The following is a 21,279-nucleotide window of genomic DNA, read 5'->3' as shown; positions in this document are numbered from 1 at the left end:
GAAAAAAAATAGATATCTATATGGAGCAAAACCAATGATATGAAAAATATATTGAAACTAGTTGCTTCTGATTTTAAAATATGAATAAAGAAAATGGGCAAAACTTATTTTTTTGAACATCTTTATTGTGATGTAAAGAATTTATAGGTTTGTAATACCCTTCCCTCATACTGGCATGAATTAGAAGGCTGTCAGAAAAATTTAAACATAGATACTAATGTAAGAGTTAGATACTCCATCACATTTGATTGCCCCAACATTATAAACACACTACCAGCAAATTACAAAATGTTAATATTTAGTCTGCTTCCATTTCACTATTAGAAATTAACTTCTCTTGAAATCTTAATTTTCTTTTAAATAAGAGGAAGATCCGTATGTTTGAGGATATATTTCAGATGATACAAAGCGTGCTAAAAGTTCAAAGGAAACTTTTGTATTTATCAAATTTTGAAAAGTAATTTAAAAAGGCAATTTAAGTGAAACAAATTAAAATATAAACAACTGTAACTATATGAAAGGCTTTGTATTCATGCAAATTAAAAAAAAAAAATTAATATATTAAAAATACACCACAAATATCTACAGATAAGGTATAAAATAGTTTTGCTGCAAAATTCAGTTAAAATGTTTAAACATTTTAGCTGAAATATAAAAGGCTCCAATTTCAAATCTAGAGCCAACATTGCTGACATAATCACAGTTCTATGTTTAAAAGTTTAAGAAAAATTATTTTGAGTATTTTATAATGATCATATCAAATGACTTGGTTCTAGGAATTTAATTATTGACAAATGAAAATAGAAGGAAGAGATATTTTATTTGTAAGATTACTACAATCTGACACAAAATATTGAAGATATAATAATGCTACTGCATTTTAACAAAGAACTAACATTACTTGCAATATTGTGCATGGAAGAATGTTGAGAATTATGAAAAACAATTGTCATTCAGGAAATATTTAGTGATAGTAAACAAAAATGATGTATAAGTTTGTGCAACTTACTTGTCTAAATTTGGCTCTGGCTTCCTTTTCTTTCATCCGACCATGTGCAACCAAGTAATCAAAAACTTCACCTGGGAAAAATAATAAAAAAGGTCACATGAACTCAAATGTCCAGCAACAATAATTGCACTGCTCTTCCATGTTGTCATATCTTAATTTTCTCATGAATTTGTATTTATGGGAACAAGATGGTATTTTACAAATAAATGCCCTTAACTCTTTTGGCAATCTACAACCCAGAAATTTGTTTTCACCAGGTTCAAACATTTCTGTATCAAGCAACAGTATGTACAACATCAATGCTTCTTTATTCATTTAAGTTTTCATACAGACTGCCAAATTGATATCTAAATTAAAAATAAATAAACCTTAATATATTCTATGGTTTGTTTGTTACTCTTATAAAAAACACACACACGCACACAACAATTTCTTCTCCAACCATCAATGAGGGTGGGCTGAAAAGTTCATAGGCTGACTATGAAGGAGTAATGCTAGAGCTGTGAAATCTTGCATGCATTATTTCAACCCTTTTTATTAATAACTGCATTGTTTTTTTTCCAGATAAACTGACAGCCCACTGTCCGAAGAAGACTTCAAAACTGGTAGTGAGTTCTCTTGAAAATGGACAAAATTTGGCATTGTGGTGTTATCAAGTTCCTGCAGAAAAAGGATTTAGCCCCCAATGACATTCATACTGACATGGTTGCTACATTATGGAATGACATTCCAGCTTTATTATCAGCGCAAAAGTGGACAACTAAATTTAGAAGGCTAACAGAGAGTCTTGACAATGGCCCAACATCTGGATATCCTGCAACTGCCATCATTGAGGAAAACATTCATGTTCATCACTTGATGATGGATGACAAGTGATTGACTATATGTATCAAATAGCCAATGCTGTTTAGCATATCCTATGACTGAGTTGAGAATATTCACCACAATGAAATTGTGCATGATGAAGTTTCTACTTGGTGGGTGCCACATCTGATACCTGATCAAAAGTACACCAAGCTAATCATTTCACAAGAAAATCTGACATTGTTTCAGGCAGATCCAGTTGGTTTCCTTGAACATTTCCTAAACCAGGATGAGTGTTGGCTTCATCACTTTGAGTCATAAACAAAGTGACAATCCATACAATAGAAACACTCCTCCTCACCTGCTCCAAAGCAAGCCAAGGTCATTTCCTCTGCAGGGAAACTGGCAGCCTCAATTTTTGGGGATGCAAAAGGAATTGTTTTTATTGATTATCTTCAAAAGGGCTACACCATCAATGAAGAATACTGTGCCAGCTTGCAGAGGCAATTATGAAAAGCTATGAGGACCAAACGCCTAGGAAAACTGACAAAAGGAAACTTGTTTCCTTAAGACAATATTCCAGCACACAAGTCCTTGCTTTCAGTGGCTGGTGTAAATAACTGTGGCTTTGAACTGGTTGATCAGTTCTCCTGATTTGACCCCCACCATCCTCTGTTCTTGTTAGCTCATCTTCTGAATCCACAGCAATGTTAGAAACCCTTCCATATCATCAGCAGCTTTCTCAGAGTCACAAGCATTTCACCCCTCAGCCTGTGTGCTTTGCTTGAGTGGGACAGCAAAAGCTAAATTAATCTTTGCCGAGGGAAGGATTCCAACTGCAGTCTCTTCTCAACCAGGCAACTAAAGAAATCTACCAAGGAAATAGGCATGGCAGCTGGCTTCAGTTGCTATACCTATCTCTTTAGAGGTTTCTTTAGGTGTCTGGCTTCCAAACATATAGTTTTAGTGAGAGATTATTCAAAAAACATCTGATTTCTGCATTTTTGCAAAAGAAAATTCAGACATTAATGTCTAAATTAAATTATTTCAGGTTAAAAATAATTTTTTACCACTTTCCCTTCTAATGACAATGAAATAAGGTAACTTATCTTCCAATTATACGAGGGACGTTCAAATTTGAAGGATTATCAACCTAATAAAGATTTTAAGTATATTTTATTTTACTTGGTATTTGAGACAGCTTAAATTCCAAACAGTCCTAACTTGTTCTAATTATTCCAGTCTTCTTTCACCTATGAATGCTAGGATCAGCTTTAAAATACATTCCATCTTACAAACATCATCACCAAACAAGGAAATGGTAACAATCTATTTACCGCCACTGGCATATTCCATCACAAGGTAAAGTGTTTTATCTGTTTCAATGACTTCGAATAGCTTCACTGTAATTAAGAAGAAAAGGGAACATGTTACAAGAGCCAAATATTTTTTAATGAAAAAGGGATTTCATGTTAAATCTAGAAAGATTCTAGCTGAAACACTAATAAACATATATGATAAAGGAGTCGTGTTTAGTTGTAGAAAAGTTCAATAGTTATCAATTTTCTTTGCTTCAGATATGCAAACTTGTGTCCCACTATTAACAACATTGTATTTAAAATCTTTTGGTCCAATTATCTGAAAGATGAATAAATAAGACAAATGGAAAACTAATTCAGTGGCAAGAAACTGAACTGAAAACCATTATGAAATTTAATGCCAACAGTGAACCTTCTATTATGTTAAATAAAAAGCAAATTACATTGCTGAGCTACCCTTCAGTACAATAAGCTTGCCTTACTCTTTTATTTTGTCTTTCAAACATTGTAGATGGGAAAAATAAATCTCAAACTTTAAGAGTGTTACAAAGGGTCCATTAGAAATTATTAGACATGAGACAGGAAGGTTCTAAGAGAACCTTGAGGCTTCATAAGAAGTTAGCAATAATTCTAAGCACGACATAGATTTCCAGAGGTAATTTAGTGCAGTTTGGTGACAACTATATCAAACTATTAAAAACTAACCACATTTGTATATTTTCAAAATGGAATATCAATAAAAAGTATATATGTAAATTATTCACTTGATAATTACAATTTGCTAACAAAAGTTTAGTGTATGTATGCACATATATACATGCAAAAATCTCTCTTTCTTTAATCTTAGGGGGGAAAATGGTTTATCATTTTTTTAAAAATTAAACTAAAGTACTTTATACTTTGGTTAAGGCATTAATTACATCAACTTTTTACAAAATAGCAAAAGAAAATATTTTCCATTTTAGGGAATCAACCCCCAAGAAATATTTGCAGAAATATGTGCTATCAGAACTGACCAGTACTTTTCAATTTTCACGACTTCAGAAAGCAACAAAAATATTTTTTCAATATCTGAAAAATAGATACCTCCCATCAAAAACCCAACCACCACTTCTTTCTATCAATCCTTCAAAAATTCTTCAACATTGTTCCTATTCTTTCAGTGAACTGAGTTCAGAATTTTGGTTCAAATCTAGATCAAAACTTTTTCAATGATATTTCAATAAAAAGAAAAAGTTCTTAATTATCTCATACTTTTTAGCTCTTTTTTTAACAAATTTTGTTTATCACATTCAATTTTCAAAAAGTTTAACACTAAGGCATACATACCAATGTTAGGATGGTCAAGAATTTTCATTATTCTTACTTCCCTGAACAACTGCAATAGAACAAAAATGGGACAAACATGAATATGTAATTAAATATAATTTAACTCAACAAGTTCTGTTGATTATATAGTGCAATACCAACAAAAACCTTGAATAAAAAAAATCATTGGATTAGAGCTTTATTTATATATATACTAGCAGAAAGACTGCCCTCTGAGCAGTTTTCTGCTAGTCACTTGAGAATATTTTCACATTTGATTCCCAATCCTAATAAATTTTTATGATATTTTATGTTGAATTGCAAAATTCTAATGTGATATTTTTGTAATGACGAAATAAAACCTGGTGAGTGTGTGTTTATATTAAAGGGACTGTGTACGTGTGTGAGAGGGGGGGGGGCATTGCAAACAATTAATGAAATAAACATGAAATGAAAAAATCGTATAAATAAAAGCTCATTAAAAACTATCTTGTACCGAATACATAAATTTGTGAACTTGAAGTTTTCAGGAAAATACACTTCCTGACTTCCTATTATTATGGTGAAAACTGAAAATTATTCTAATTAAAATGTTTTCAAAACTGATAAAGCATTCAATTTATAAGAAACCTCACTTGCTTAGTAAAATATTTCTTCCAGTAATTTAATGTAGTTGTAATATATCTATAATTTAAACAAATATCAAGGCAACCCAACTACGTTTAGTGTGCTGGAAATAGCAGCGACCACAGTTATTATTGTAAGGCTTATAGTATTCTAAACAGCCATACCAACAAAATCACTTCTGAATTTTTTTTAAAATTATACCAGTATATCAAATAATTTTCATTTTATTAAAAATATTCATTTAACAAACTCAAGAAACTGATATTACTCTTGAAATTGAGCCTCAAACTGTGGGTTTTGCAAATAGCAAATTAAAATTTGAAATGAAAACATTAAAATTAATATATATTAAATTATCATTAATGAAAATAGAGACAAGTGAGAATAAGAGACTGTTGCAAATAAAACCAGAAAATTTCACCAGCAACAAATTAATATTGTTTATTAAATATTAAAATCTACTCCGCTGTGAATGCAATGAATATTTAAATTTGTGAAAAACTTGTAGTTCAAATTTTAATATACAGAAATTGAAATTAAAGAAAATTTCTTAGAACATGAATTAATAAAAAAATTTCCAGATGGTCAAGCCTATAATTGCTTTCTTTTAGTAACTGTTACATACCTAATTAATAAGTAGCTTTCTCCAGTATAATATAGATATATTTTTCTTTAAAATAAATACCATTAAAACCAAATCATATGTTGGGCTGTTATTTTTTTATAAAATAACTACTCAAATTTTCTAGCTGTAAATCCTCCTTTTCTCTAATGGGTTTCATAGAAAAGAACTTCATAAATTAATCTGAAGACAAATGATGTAATCATATTTCAAGGGTTAAATATATTCTACCAGTTACCTCCCACCTCTACAACCACTTCCTTTATTCTCATTATCTTCCCTTTCCCTACCACACCATTCCATGATCATCTTTCTGTACCTTCAGTTATCACTCTCCTCTGCTATACTCCATTTTAAAGCTTCACATATCTGCTACCATTCTCGACACCCTCTCATATCCACAACTGTGCTCCCCTCATAGCTACCTTTACATCTCCCTTTCCCCACTCTTACACTTTGCACATCATCTCCTACATTCTCACTTATCCTCCTTCCTGAGTCATTTCTCTATATTTTTTACCTTACCTGCCTCTCCATACTAATATTTCCCACCAACTACACCTCCAACCTTGTTCACTCACTACATTCACCCCCTACCCCATATTTAACTATCTGTTACTTTCCTTCACACACTTATGAAACTGTCCAGCCTCTCTTTCCCACCATTCACAGTCCATATTCTTTCTTATAGCTCGCAATCTTGTTCCTTGAGAGCTTCCATTATCCACTCTCACACCCCATAACTATCATCCTTCATTTTCCATAACAGCTATTCCCATCCATTCTTATTTAATGTGAGGTAGTCATGTCTCCTCTACACCAAGACATCTGTGCTAGTTCCATCATTAGCTTTTGAGACCCAGCACAAAACCACATCTCTCTCCATATAGTAGCAGGGCCTTTTCATTTAACCTTGTTTCTGAATTGCAAGTTATTTGACAACTTCACTAGTTCTGGTGGCATGAAAAAAGCAATCTGAACAAATAGTAAAGTGGTTAGCATTAAGAAAGTCATCCAGCCATAGAAACCATGCTAAACCTGAGTGGAGGTTAGTGCAAGCCCTGCAATTAGCTGAACCATTGTCAAACCATCCAACCCATGCCATGGAAAACAAATGCTAAATGATGATAATGATGAAGTACCATGTACAACTCCACATTTTACTTGTAGTTATCTTATCTTTACAGAAGTATGACTCATATCAAAACATCTTTCCTTTCTATATACACTAGCACCTACAAATAAAACACACCCAGATATATCCTCTAAAAATAAAACTTTATATTTTATCATGCATCTTTATTTGAATATTTTAAGAAACAGCTCTTTGGTACTGCAAATATTTTACAATAATGACAAACATAAAAATAAAACAATATCTATTCATCCAATTAATTAACCACTAATACCAGTAACTCCTAAATCTTATAAATATTACTATCAGTATAACTAGTTTCTTATTTATTACAATAAAAATTATTCGAAGTAGCCCTATCTAAGTAACAGATGTTACTACCAAACTGTATTTCTAATGCAGTAACAATAAACACAAAAACTGCATTACTACTGATTCATCTTGCACTTACTGCTCTAGTAATATATGACATAAGTTTACCCAATCATTATTCTTGAAATTGTGCCTCAAACTGTGGTGCTGCATCTTTATTCACACATCAGTAAAAAAATTCTATGTTAATAATAACCATATAAATGGTGAAAACTGAAAATTATTCTAATTAAAACGTTTTCAACAAGTTTTCAAAACTGGTAAAGCATTTACATTTAGAAACATTCAAATACTTAGAATTTCTGAGTTTAAAAAATAACTTTAAGAAGAAATTTTACAATAGTAGTCTGGTGAATGCAATAAAGCATCAAACTAACTACATTTCAGTATCTACACACACACAAATGCACTCACACAACTACCAATTGAAGTGAAATCCTATTGTGGTCATCTTTGTTAATCCAGGCTTAAAACAAGAACTAGGTCAACGAAACTGTGTATACTCTCTTCTCTACAAAAATTGTCATCATGCCTAATTTAGAAGCTGTTGAGTAAAACTACAGAAAAATTTAAGTTGTTGTCTTCATGGAATATTGTGGGTAGCAGTTCAATTCAATTTATTCAACTGCTAAAATATATATATTAAAAAACTTCCTTCAGGAAATATACATGATCTTCTGCAAAGAGTCTGCTTTTTTATGAGCATTTACATAGATATTGAATAAATAATCCTACAGGAAGCCTCCCCCAACCTAGCAAGGATTTGACTAATCCCTAAGGTGAATATCAGCAAAATTAATTTTAATGCATGAAGAATGCAAAAATGATTCAACTAGAAAAAAGAAAATGTTCATTACTCATCATGTATACATTGAGAACTTATTTCTACATAGAACACTATTATCCTTATGATCATCATGTTTTCTTCTCTCTATAAATCTCACACATCAAGCCTATTTATGAAAAAAGAAACCATTATTGCTAGCTGCTGCTGGAAGTACAATAACTTAGTGAATAAAGGCCTGGACTTTTAGTTAAGAAATATTAAGTTAAAATTTCATGTCTTAACCAAACATTTCATTCCACTTGCCAAAGGTTTTTTTTTAATAATTAACTGATAAAGATGTTAACATATTTAGAATAAAAAAACAGGAAAGCATAAATTTCACATATAGTTCATAATTTAATTACGTTCAACAGCTGTTTCATTAGCATAAACATCACTGATTTCATAATTATGTAATTAAGACAATTTAAAAGTGATGTCTGCCCAAATTAACTGGAGTATTGTTATGTAAATCAGAAAGTGCTACTGGTTTAAATGTGATGAAGAAAAAGAAACGAGGAAAAGGAAAACACACAAACACAATCATGAGACATGCAAATATACAAAAGCGAAAAAAAGAAAAAGAAATAGATACATGCATATACAAATATACAGATAACAAAACACACAGAGGCACGTGTGAGAGAGAGAGAGAGAGAGAGAGAGAGAGAGAGAGAGAGAGAGAGAGAGAGAGAGAGAGAGAGAGAGCATGTCGGCTAGTGGTTAGGCTGTTGTATTCATGACCGCTAAATTGTGGGTTCAATTCCCTGAATGGGCAGCACATTGTGTTCTACAGTAAAACCTTTCATTTCCTGTCGCTCCAACCCCCCTTTTAATCAAGGCAGGAATGTTGGTCTGCTAGCCTAGCCAGCAGGTGGTGTCATACTAAGCAAAAACGCATTGTGACCAGTGATGTATAACAATATCTGATAGCTTGGTCATCACGTGATACACACACATCTGCCATGCAGGACTGCCGAAATCTACAAGTTTTTTCATCCTCTCTCTGTTTATTTTCTCTTATTCCTTTCTGTTGATGAGAGTAGGCTCGAAATGTAAAAGACTTCTTCATTTTCCCAAGTGTCAAACTAATACACTTGCTTGTTGTACATATACCTGTCTTCGTTTTTTGTCTTTCTATAAATTTCAACTATACACACACACACAATATTTATATTTACTGGTTTAGCTGTTCCAGTAATACTACCAGTTAAGAGACAGATCAGTCTATAATAGCACTTTTGTTTTATTTATTAACCATCATGTGGCTTTATATAAATATGAAGGGAATCAGAACTTGAGATAAAAGACAAGAAAGTCACATAGAAAAGGAATCTTATATACATATCACAGTCACAGATTACTTTTGGTCAATAGATTTTGTTCATAGAATGAGGAATGTGTGTGTGCTGAGACAGAGATCAATTTTAAAAGTCATATATATACACACACACAGACAAAAACATACATACAAAAAAGTAACACACATATCTATATAAAATATATAAATACAAGTCAAAATATACATAAATACACATGCACTCGACAATAGATATAAGCAAATATATAAAAACTATACTTAAAATGAAAATATGAATTAGCTGTGAAATTTTTTTTATTTCAAATACATTGCTCTAAAAGATCTTTTTAACATTTTGTTTTGGGATTTGGTTTGCAAGATTCTTTATGTGAGTTCATGTGTTGAAGCATATTCTGTTGTGTCTGGGGAGAGTCATTTTCTTTTTGTGCCTTATAATTTAACATACTCACCAGTAAAATTTCTACTTATTTTCCTAAAATTTGCGTTGCATCTTGTAACTTTTTCAATAGTCAAGACTATTGGAAAGGTTGCAAGACGCAATGAAAATTTTAGGAAAATAAAAAATAAATAAGTGGAAATTTTACTGGTGAGTGTGTTAAATTATAAGGCACAAAAAGAAAATGACTCTCCCCAGATACAACAGAATCTTTTTAACAAATTACATATATTCATGCAAGTTCATGCCAACTGGATTTATCACCATGTAATAAGATATTGGAGATTAATGATCCATTATTAACCGAGATCTTAATTAACATGTACATATTTTTTGTTTCTAAGAATCAATTTTTTGATATTGAAGATGTTAAGATATTAAGCTTAAATATTAACTTTGGTATCAAAAAATTTGAAGACAGTATATGTAAGTTGAAAAGGACAAATAATAGTAACACATTCTTTGACTTCTTCCTGAGAACCCCCTAGAATTCTCTTCACATTGATGTTTTTTCCAAAAGTATGTTCAAAATGAGATTCAATTACATCAGTTTCACAACTCTCAGAGGTCCAATGAAAGTATAAACACTACCTCTGCAGCCTTTCTAAACCATAAAAAGAAATACACTTTGAGAGACTATGGAATTTGAGGGTTTTGTTTCAAATTAACCCGAACCATATTACGTATTAAGGAGAAAAATGAAAATTTGAACAGGTTGAAAAATTGGTGATGAAATATTCCAGGGGTGTGCATAGGAGAAACTAGGATGATACTTCAGCATAGTTTCTGAAAGGTAAATATTTTTTTTGATTTTTATAGTGCAATGATTTGACAAAAAATGTTATAATTGATAAATATGAAGCATGAAATAACTTCCAACGACTTTAAATCTCAAGGAGATTTAAGCTGTGGCACATTTCTGCAGCCACCACCAGAACACTGGAATGGAGAATAAAATAGTAAAATATACATAATCTATTCCAACAAAACAATACACCTACACAACCCATATGACCAACTGGATCTTTACCTTTTGACCTACAGATTTAAAAAATAATTTTTTGTAACTAAACACTTTCAAACTTCGTATACTTGTAGAATGTGTCATATAAAACATGTTTTACTCTTAGCATTTTTGAGAAAAACTTATATTTACGAAGTTATTTTACGTTAAAGTTCTCGTATTTCGGTAATTTCAACCAGTCAATGACGTGTATTCAGCTGAATAAAATTACTGCCATTGTTTGTCAACAACAAATATTGGTGGTGTATTTTTCGTTAGTCACCATTATTTATGACATCATTCATACTGGTTTTAAGGTATTAGGGTTAAGGTGTTAAGGTTAGGATTTTAGGGTTAGGGTGTTAGAGTTAAGGTTTTAGGGTTAGGGTTTTAAGGTTAGGGTTGTCATAAATAACAGTGACAAATGAAATATACACTGCCGGAAGTTCTTGTAGAGAAACAACAGCAGTTAATTTTATTCAGCTGAATACACGTCATTGATTGGTTGAAATTACTGAAATAGGACAACTTTAATGTGAAATAACTTCGTAAATATAAGTTTTTCACAAAAATGCTAAGAGTAAAAGATGTTTTATATGACACATTCTACCAGTGTCCGAAGTTTGAAAGTGTTTAGTTAAATCCTTAAAAATGTTTTAGCCCGAAGGCCGCGGCCATGCTGGAGCACCACAGCTGTAGAAACATATGGAACGCTTCACGAATTTGCGTGTCATCCTTGCGCAGGGGCCATGCTAATTTTCTCTGTATCGTTCCAATTTTAGAATATGTACTGCCAGGTCAAAAGGTAAAGATACGACCAGCTTCATAAATAGACTGTATGGTATGAGCTCAGTTCAGACAAAAGCATAATATGGAATGCTCATGTTGATTCGGCATCTCTGTGCTGCAGAAATATTTGAAAAGAGCTGACCAGGTTTACCACAGCAATGGTAAGCAATACTCATACTAACAACATTGTCTGGCTGAGGTTAAATAAGAATAGTATCACTCAAACAACAAATTAATAATGTTATTCTTAATAACTAGTGACTCAGTGCCATTACTGATTGGGTAACAGCTTATGAGATAAGAGATTTTGATATGTAACAGCTGAAGGGAAGGCATGCAGGCATTTGAAACCAGAAAGAGATTTCCAAAGAGACAAGAAGAAAAAGTTTAATTTAAGATGCTGGTTAGATAGCTGATATTTGAAAAGGAAACTATCATCAAGAAAATGAATTCAGGAAGATAAAAGGAATGAAAATTCAATACTGAATTAGCAATGTGGGTACATGCAAAACACAAACATTTAAATCTAAACCTTGTAGAAAATTTCAATCCATATATAAAGTAAAATATGCCAGAAATTTAATGTGATGGATGAGGTACCGGAGTCAGTGATAGCAAAATTTAACAGTTACATGTTAAGATAAGGCATGAAGGTCAAAAAGTAACAAGAATTTGAGTCAGTTGATAGATATCAAAGGAATCAAGCAGTATGCACTAATGTCAAGAGTGTGTTACACAAACCAAAATTTGAGTAATATTTGAATAACCACATAAAAGTATTACCATAAGGAAATCATAACACTGCCACCTCAAAACTTTTTATCTTATTAGTTAAAACACACAGAACTTATCTATTTGAGAGGACTAATTTCAAATGAGATCAAAATTTGTAAATCACATCAAATTATTAAAAAAGACTTTTGCCTGGTTTAATCACACTATCTATCTAGCTCTTGGGTGCCTTTAGCATCTGGATAGATGTTGTAAGCATTCAGACTAGGTTTATAGTCTAAGGATAACTCACAAGTCTTTTTCTCACTTTCTTTTAGTCTTGGAGGTCCTTCAAAAAGGTCATGAACATAGGACATTTTCCTGTGATTAAATAATACATACGTGTATGTTTGTGTACATATTGGTTATACTTCTTATGGCTACAGAACATTCTTTTCTTTGGTTCATAAGGTTGCCAAGATATTCTCTTGTGATGTATACCAATACTAATAGTCAGCCATCATATCTATATTCTCTATTTTCTAATAGAGGTTGAGAATCTCTTATCCTAAATTCCTGGGACTGAAAGAGTTGTGGATTTCAAATTCTTTTTCAGATTTTGGAGAATTTTTATATTTGCATCTATAAAATGGGAAAGCTTAGATGGGACCCAAGTCTAAACACAATAACCATTTACATTTCATAATATAGCTTAGACACATACCCTGAATATAATCTTATATAAATTTTTTATATTTTTTTAGTACATAATTCCATCCAGAAAAGATATCAGTCTCCACCTATAATGTTATGTCTTGGGTAAAAGGTTACAGTATACATGTGTCATTTTGTAATTTGGATCCTTATCTCTTGTAGGAGTTCTCTCATCAGCTGTAGTGAGTGTTTCTTTTGGGAAATAACACGAGAACAATGATGGCTCATCAGTGGCAATCTTGACAAACTCATTAATGAATTTCTCTGCTACTTCATGATCAGCGGATGCTTTACCATCACAAATCATTAAATATTTAATACTGTGCCTTTCCTTAAATGTTTGCTATCATAGACGCAGGAGTGGCTGTGTGGTAAGTAGCTTGCTTACCAACCACATGGTTCCGGGTGTGTATATGTGTGTTTATGTCCCTGTAACTTAGCGGTTTGGCAAAAGAGACTGATAGAATAAGTACTAGGCTTACAAAGAATAAGTCCTGGGGCCAATTTGCTTGACTAAAGGCAGTGCTCCAGTATGGCTGCAGTCAAATATTCATTCTGATATCCACCAAACTCTACTAATAATGATGATGATAGTGATTTCATAGACTGGCAAAACCACAAATTTGGGATAAAAAGAATTGAATTCACATGTTTCAACTTTATAGATTCCAGAGGAGAGAAGAGCAATGTTAGTCCTGGCAGGACTGGAACTGGGACCTGCATTGACAAACAGAAGAGATTTATTCAAACATAGTATTTGAATAACTTAATCTACCCAGAAAAATGAAGAGAAAAATCGACCTTCAAAGATTTAAATAATAATAAATACAACCATTTCTGTCTATCTACTGCCAATGCCATCAAAGATTAATGAAGTAAGACATGATTGATTTGCCTAACAGACAGAAATATTCCATAAAGAACCGTAGCTAATGAAGGAATGAAAAATGCAATGCACAAAATAAAATAAAAAACTAACCATAAGTGGGATTAGAACTTAATGTGTGTGTGTGTGTGTTAGAGAGAAGAAAATTATACAAGCCAACTTAGCACCAGGATAATTCCAGCTGGAAACTAATCTTCATATGCTTATACTAGATATGTATATATAGGCCTGTGAATGTGTGCACTTCTGTAAGTATATCTGGATATAGACATGAAAGCTTTTGTGTGAAGTAACAATAATTATGGTTGCATTATCTAAGTCTGGGTAGGTGTATATGCACATAAGATATACATTATAAAAAAATAATTGAAACGAGCAGAAAAACATTTCTGGCTTGCTCAAAAATCAAAGATTCAAGGAATAGTAAGGTCAAGAACAAAACAAAAAGTATCAAGTAATAAGGTTTAATATTATACTATCTATTTAATCATGATTCAAGCTTTATCAGATGCATTGAGAGTCAGTTCAGACATTATATTACATATATATGTATACACACACACACACACACACATATATATATATATATATACACACACAAAAGAGAGAGAGGAAATATGAAAGGAAATTCCAGGTTTGGAAGCAAAGCTTGGCATCAAAGGACTTCAAGTTAATAAAAATTCTAGTAAGTAGGGAAGCAAACATGAGGCTAATTGTTTCAGGAAAATGTCTCTGTTTGATATGGATAAAAGGTGCAAGTAGATATTCCATACAGTGCAGCCAATGCAAACTATGGATACATAAGGGGTGCACTGGAATTACAGAAAGATTAAAAAAGAAAGATTTTGTATAGGGCAGATGCACAGAAGGAATTAACACTAAGAACACAGGAAATGGATTTTCTTAAATACCCAAGACGATCTTTAGAGATAGTAGATAGCTGTTATTACCTAGGTGATCAAATTAGCAATGGAGGAGAATGTTATGAAAGTATAGTTGCTAAAATAAGAACATAGCAGAGAAAGTTTTACAAGCTATCACTTTTGTTAGTAACAAAAGGCCTCTCTCTGAGAGTGGAGGGTAGATAGTCTAAAGCAAGTGTATGAAAAGCAATCCTATAGATGGACCACAAAAGCAGAGGACATGCAAAGATTACAAAGAAAGGAAACTAGCATACTCCGCTAAATGTAAAACATCAGTGTGCATGTACAACAAAGTGCAAATGTGTTGAGAGAAAACTTGGGCATAAGAAGTGCTAGAAGTAGTGTGCAAGAGAGAAAACTGTACTAGTATGGTAATGAGATGCATATGGATGAGGACAATTGCATAAAGAAGTGCCAATTGCTAAATATGGGATTGCTAAATATATGGAAGAGGAAGACCCACAAAAATATGGGATGAAGTAATGAAGACAAACTTCAGGATGTTGAGCCCCACAGAAGAAATGACAAAGACTAAAATGAGTGGTTTTTTGCTGTGCCATCTATCTTAGCAAAAATGAAATCTTAAAAGCATATTGTTTATGCCTCTGCACCAAATCTGTACCTGTTGAGCCTTCCCAAAATCTCATCTTCTTTATAACCTGTCCTCTTCCACTCTTCTGACTATGGGACTATTTACTCAGCTTTTTTTAATCATTATATGAGAGCAGAATTGCACATATTTGAGCTCTCTTTTATGCTGCCACTTAACCTTCTCCTTGGAACCACTTCTATTATCACACATTCACATTCTCAATACCACCTTGTCCCATTTTATTTTCTATTGAATACCCCTAATATCTGCCATTGACCCCATCTTTGTTCATTCCTATATCCACCCATGTAGCTCTGACTTCCATCTGTTACTATCTGTCTCTCACTCCATCTCATACATCACATCATCCCCCCCTATTTCTCATCTACCTACTCCACTTATATAGTACTACCACTTATCAGCTCCTCCCTAACTTTCACCCTAACTGGTATTCCCCACTGACCATACTTTGACCCACATTCACCATTCACTGCATTCATCTCCTCCCCATTTCTAAGCATCTGTCACACCCCTTTCACACTCACAAACTTACCCATCCACTCTTCTTGTTCCAACTTTGTTCTCTTATATTTAGCTTCTTTTGACTTGAAGGTACATCCCAATGACTCATCATCACCATTTTTTCCCTCTTTCCAGCTGGGATAGTCATGAATCTCTTCTACAGCAAGAAACCTGTTCCTATCACTCAAGCCTCTCAACAACTGGCACAAAATCACTCCCCTCAATATTACACCCCAACTCAGTCAAGAAGTCTTGTCTTCTGAATTACTTAGTGATCTCACTAGTACCAGTACCACAAAAAATATGCACCCAGAACACACTGTAAAGTTGTTGGCATTAGCAAGGGTTCCCAGCTGCAGAAACCATACCAAAGCAGACACTGGAGCTTGACAAAGTCTTCTGGCTTGTTGGATCCTCTTGAAAAATCCAACCCATGCCAGCATGGAAGACAGGCAAGCTGAGCTTCTGCAGGACCCACAACAAATAGTAAGATTTTGTGTATGGGTGTGTAGGTGTGGGAGCAGCAAGTCTTACTTGGGTTTTGAAAAAAGTCACAACTGAAGTATTTTTCGAAAGAGAAGAGCAAGTCTAGGTTGCTGATTTTAACTATGTTATGTATGTGGAGAAAGATCAATATAAGACTATTTCCATGTTATGAACAGAGATTAAGTCATGTACTCACTGGAGGATGTTTTTAGGGTCTTTGTTTATAGAGACTGTACAATTTTGTCATAAGCTATTTCAGTGGAATATACATGCAGAATGCTAAAAAGAGCAATTAATGGCATTATCTGCATAAGAGTGAGCATTGTTAGAATTGATGTACAGAAGAAAGAATGTGAAGCATAACCACTCCACGGGGGCGAGAGAGAGCCATGTCAACAATCTTTTAATCTAAGATTTGAGAGATGGCTGGCATCCAGAAACAGCCAGCATCACATGGAAATTTTCGTTCAAGACTTTGGTCAAAGACTTTACTTCAGTTAAGTACAATGATGTTGCCTCCATTAAATTTATCAATAGTGAAGGACCACTGCTTAATGAATGACATCTACTTATTGAAGTCAATGAGTACAAAAACAGACTTAAAGGAGTTGGAGACAGTGATTGTTAATGACTGTTTACATCACCTTTGAGATGTTGGAAGTGAGAGTGATAAGTCAATAGTTGGGAGGGTCACAGAGAATGCCTTCATGGTTATGCTATCACAATGTACCTGACTGGCAGCAATTTCTTTCAAGTTTATGATTACAATGATAGAAATAGAAAGATTATCCAAGTATAAAAATACTTGCTCCTACAATATCCTAATTTGCAATTCATGTTGCTCTTATGCAAGTATGCATTATAAATAATGTGAGTTATACAATCTTAAAATCCACAGCAGCACTGCATCACATATATGCTAGTATTCAGATATTGTACAATCATAATAATAATTATTTCTAACTGTGGTACAACCCAAATAGTTGGCTGGTCCTTATCTGCGTACAAGACATTTTGGTACACCCGTTTTAACCCCACCTATTTGGCATTACAGATTCAACACCAACTTATTTGACATAAGCTGTTTTGTACACTTGTGACCTTTGGCACTACGAAAATTTCATTTTTATTCTAGTCGACAGTAACAACTAAGTTAGCTTCTAAACTTCATTTAGCTTTCTGCTTCACTTTATGTTATATAATGGTTGGTACAATACTGATAAAATATAAAAAGAAAAATTTTCTCACAATCGATTTGTGTACATATTTGACTAAGTAAAACTAGCAGTGAATTTAAATATTGGCACTGTAAGCAGAAAAATCACAGTATTAAATAACTGATTGTTGCAAACACATCTGATTCACACTCTTGAGTTTGTTCGACTGATATGTATGAGTAAATATCAAAATTTTCTGTAACTGCTGACAATGTGTTATACAGAATTAACAATGGTAACCCAAGTATAACAGAAGTGGCCCTCATGATTACAAGATGTATAAATAAACATTTATAACTAGTGTAGGGAAATGGTTAAAATATGAAAAAAAATAATTCTTATTAGAAAATATGAAGATAAAGTTACCTTTTGCAAACTGGAAGGGTTCATCTGCGTTTTGTCTATGATTTTTATAGCAACCTGCAAAAGATTAAAATTATATATATATGTATATAGTGATTTGTAATACCCTCTCATTACAAAGAATTCAATTTTAAAAGATTTTTAAAACATTTTGAAGAGTTAAATAATAAATTAGCAGAAAACAAGTAAATTGTTAATGAAAAGAATATGTAGCTAACACCTGCCTCTCCACAACAAACTACAAAGAACACAAACTGAAAAGTTATATGTATTACAAGTGGTTGTACATAAACCACAACTATAAACCACCTGCACAACATAATAAAAATACTATAAGTGAAAGACATATGAAGAATGCAGTTGCTTGCTGCAGCAAGATACAACTTCCAAAGTTCAAGTCACAAGCATCTAGGCACATACAACACCTCAGAGCACTACTACATCTCCAAAACATTAATTCTTCCTACTCAGCCCAGACAACCTTAACCCTTTAGCATTTAAACCGGCCATATCCGGCCCAAATATTCCACCCGTTTTATGTTCAGACCAGCCAGATCTGACCTCTCACATGTACTCTAAAATGTCATTCTAAAAACGATCAATCACATCATTGAAGTCTCGAAGCTATGAGATAAGCCATGATTCAAAACAATGTGAATAAATAAGCATTATTTTGATAGAATAATCTGAATACTAAAGGGTTAAGGAACACAAACACAAAAATAGCTGCAACCTCTAGCCTTACTAACTCACTAATAACAGTCAACATGAAGCATTAATTGTTGCACTCTGACCAAGACCACTTTGCCTATCTCAGCAGTAACTATTTCCAGAATCTACAGCTTTAAAGAAATCATCTGGACAGTGATGGAGAGAATGAAATATATTCTTCACTTTCACGCAGTATCCTAAGTGATTTACCATTTAATGCTACAGAGTGCAATATGATCTTCATTTAGGTAGAAACAGGGTGTAACTAGAAAGATGGATCTGTGGGTCAGACCTTGCTTAACTGCTAACCACCTGCATGTCCACAGATGTTCAAACTGAACATCAACTATATTAATATTACCAAGTCTACAAAGGTCATATTAACACCTTTTCTGATGTCTAGCAGATAGTTTAACTAACACTAGTTAAGTAATCTGCTTTTACATGAATTAAAGGAAACAATTTTTATTGTTTTATTGATAATTCAACAAAAAATTTAAATAATAGTACAAAATAAGTTTACCATTAATTAAAGGGTTATTCCACTACAAATGCAAATTCCAAATAAGTTACTAAATGTTATTGATATTACCCCCAACTTCCCCAATTTCAACATTTAAAAACATAATCAGATAAGAAAACAGGAAGAAAATGTGCAATGAGAGGTAAATAACATTTGTATATAAGTTACAAATAGACTAAATCGAAGTCAGAAAGACAGCAAATTTAAGTAGAAAATATTTATGGATAATCATCATCATCAATAATATTAATACGCTAACTTTTTGTTTTTGTATGTACCTGTGGTGTGTATCACACCTACTTCAAAGGAAGAGGTAAAAAGGTTAAAGGGAGAGGTACAAAAAAAAAAGGAGAAATAAGGTGTTAGGTAGAGGATGTATAGTTGAAGTGGCAGGAGAGAGACAGAGAGGAAGTGAGCATTTCTTTCTTTTTCTTTCTTTTTTTGTTTGTTTTTAATTGCTTATGAGTATTTTCAGAGTAGACTAATGCATACATCGAAAGAAAAGTAGATACATAAATTAAAAGTGGGAGAGGCGGGAGAGAGAGGAAGTGAGACAGAAAGAGAGAGTGACAGAGAAAGTGAGTGGTAACTGAAAGGAAGGTGGCATTCGTTTTGTGTTTTTAAATGTTTATCAGTATTTTCAGAGTAAAGTATTTACAGTGCAAGAAAAGTAGATACATAGACAGAAAGATATGTTGATACATAAATACACCGACACAGTGTTAAATCAAAGACAAATAACTGTAGCAAATGGATGTCACTTTCACCACCAATGCGCAAGCTGTTGTTATCAAACTAAGCTTGAGTTGAGGGCGAAGTCACTAAAACCTTTCAGTACTTATACTAAACACAAAGTTCCTGTTTATCTGATCAATGAGAACAGTCTGCTCATAAAATTAACGCACAAGTGGCTGAGTACTCCACAGACATGCATACCATAACATAGTTCTCAGGGAGATTCAGTCTCACACAGAATGTGACAAGGCTGGCCCCTTTGAATTACAGCTACAACTCGTTTCTGCCAGCTGGGTGGACCGCAGCAAGATGAAGTAGAGTACCTTGCTCAAGAACACAGTGTGCCACCAGGAATCATACGCATGACTTTACGATCGTGGGCTGAATACCCCTACCCACTGAGCCATGTACCTTCACTCTTTTAACCATAGAGAAAAGAAGTGAAGTGATAGCAACAGAGAAAGGAAAGCCTCACTCATTTAAAATGACATTTAGACTGAAATACAATCAATCTTTTCTAGCTTCTTTACTTTTAACAATTAAGAAGGAAAGACATTTAGTAATGAATAGAGGTGAAAACTTTCAAGTGTTTACATTTTCATTCTGGGACTTCTAGAAAGATGGAGTGTTAGTTCTCTCTTCTTTACCCCATCCAATACTTATTCTCCTTGTTTGATAGTTCTTCATGTCTTTTAAGTGGCAGGAATGACTTTTTTTTTCTCAGGCACGTTTAAGGTTTTCTCTACAAACTACAAACAAGCCCCGCTCCTTTCCCCTTTTTTCATACAAAAAACTAATGCACATTTCAAACAGAGTATAGCTGTGAAAAGAGCCCAGAAAAATAGGTCATACTCCCTACAAAATGGTGGCTGCACGAAGTACAACTCTATACTTTAAAGAGTGTCTTCTACTATACCCTCAGGCTGACCAAAAGCCTCATGAGTGGATTTGGTTGATAGACGGAAACTGAAAGAAGTCAGTTATGTGTGCGTGCATGCATGCGTGTGTGTTTGTGTCTGACTGTCTCCCCACTATCATCTTTCGACAAACGATGTTGGTGTGTTTGTGCCCCCATAATTGAGCTGTTTGGCAAAAGAGACTGATAGAATAAGTACTAGGCTTACAAAGAATAAGTCAAAGGGTCAATTTCTTCAACTAAAGGGCGGTGCTTCAGCATGACCACCCTCATATGACTGAAACAAGTAAAAGAATAAAAGAATACCAGAAGAACATTCCATACCACTAAACCAAGAGGATTCTTTGAATTTGTACAATGTATTTTAAAGCTTAAATAGTAATTCTGTTTATGTTTGCGTAACTGAGAT

General features: G+C 33.2%; 1 protein-coding gene and 1 non-coding gene across 14 annotated transcripts in view; both read right to left on the bottom strand.

The window, feature by feature from the left end:
* The window catches only part of LOC115217321 (MAP/microtubule affinity-regulating kinase 3), a 108,182-nt gene extending 90,141 nt beyond the window's left edge, over window positions 1-18,041 (bottom strand). For all 13 annotated transcript variants that reach the window (XR_005001322.1, XR_005001323.1, XM_036507606.1 and 10 more), the window contains exons 1-4: window positions 17,989-18,041; window positions 4,462-4,510; window positions 3,151-3,216; window positions 1,010-1,080 (exon numbers count right to left, since the gene is read on the bottom strand). Coding sequence is in view for 11 of the 13 variants with exons in the window: in XM_036507606.1 (XP_036363499.1) it covers window positions 1,010-1,080; window positions 3,151-3,216; window positions 4,462-4,510; window positions 17,989-18,012 (210 nt within the window). In the remaining 2 variants the exon portion in view is untranslated. The remainder of the gene's footprint in view (window positions 1-1,009; window positions 1,081-3,150; window positions 3,217-4,461; window positions 4,511-17,988) is intronic.
* Window positions 11,482-11,591, bottom strand: LOC115217760. The gene has a single exon (XR_003882205.1). It is a non-coding gene; the product is annotated as a U6 spliceosomal RNA (small nuclear RNA).
* Window positions 18,042-21,279: the final 3,238 nt, after the last annotated feature.

Source organism: Octopus sinensis, linkage group LG11 (assembly GCF_006345805.1).
Source record: "Octopus sinensis linkage group LG11, ASM634580v1, whole genome shotgun sequence".
Classification (NCBI taxonomy): domain Eukaryota; kingdom Metazoa; phylum Mollusca; class Cephalopoda; order Octopoda; family Octopodidae; genus Octopus; species Octopus sinensis.
The sequence above is the reverse complement of the archived record's forward strand: the minus strand, read 5'-3'. Positions and strand labels throughout refer to the sequence as shown.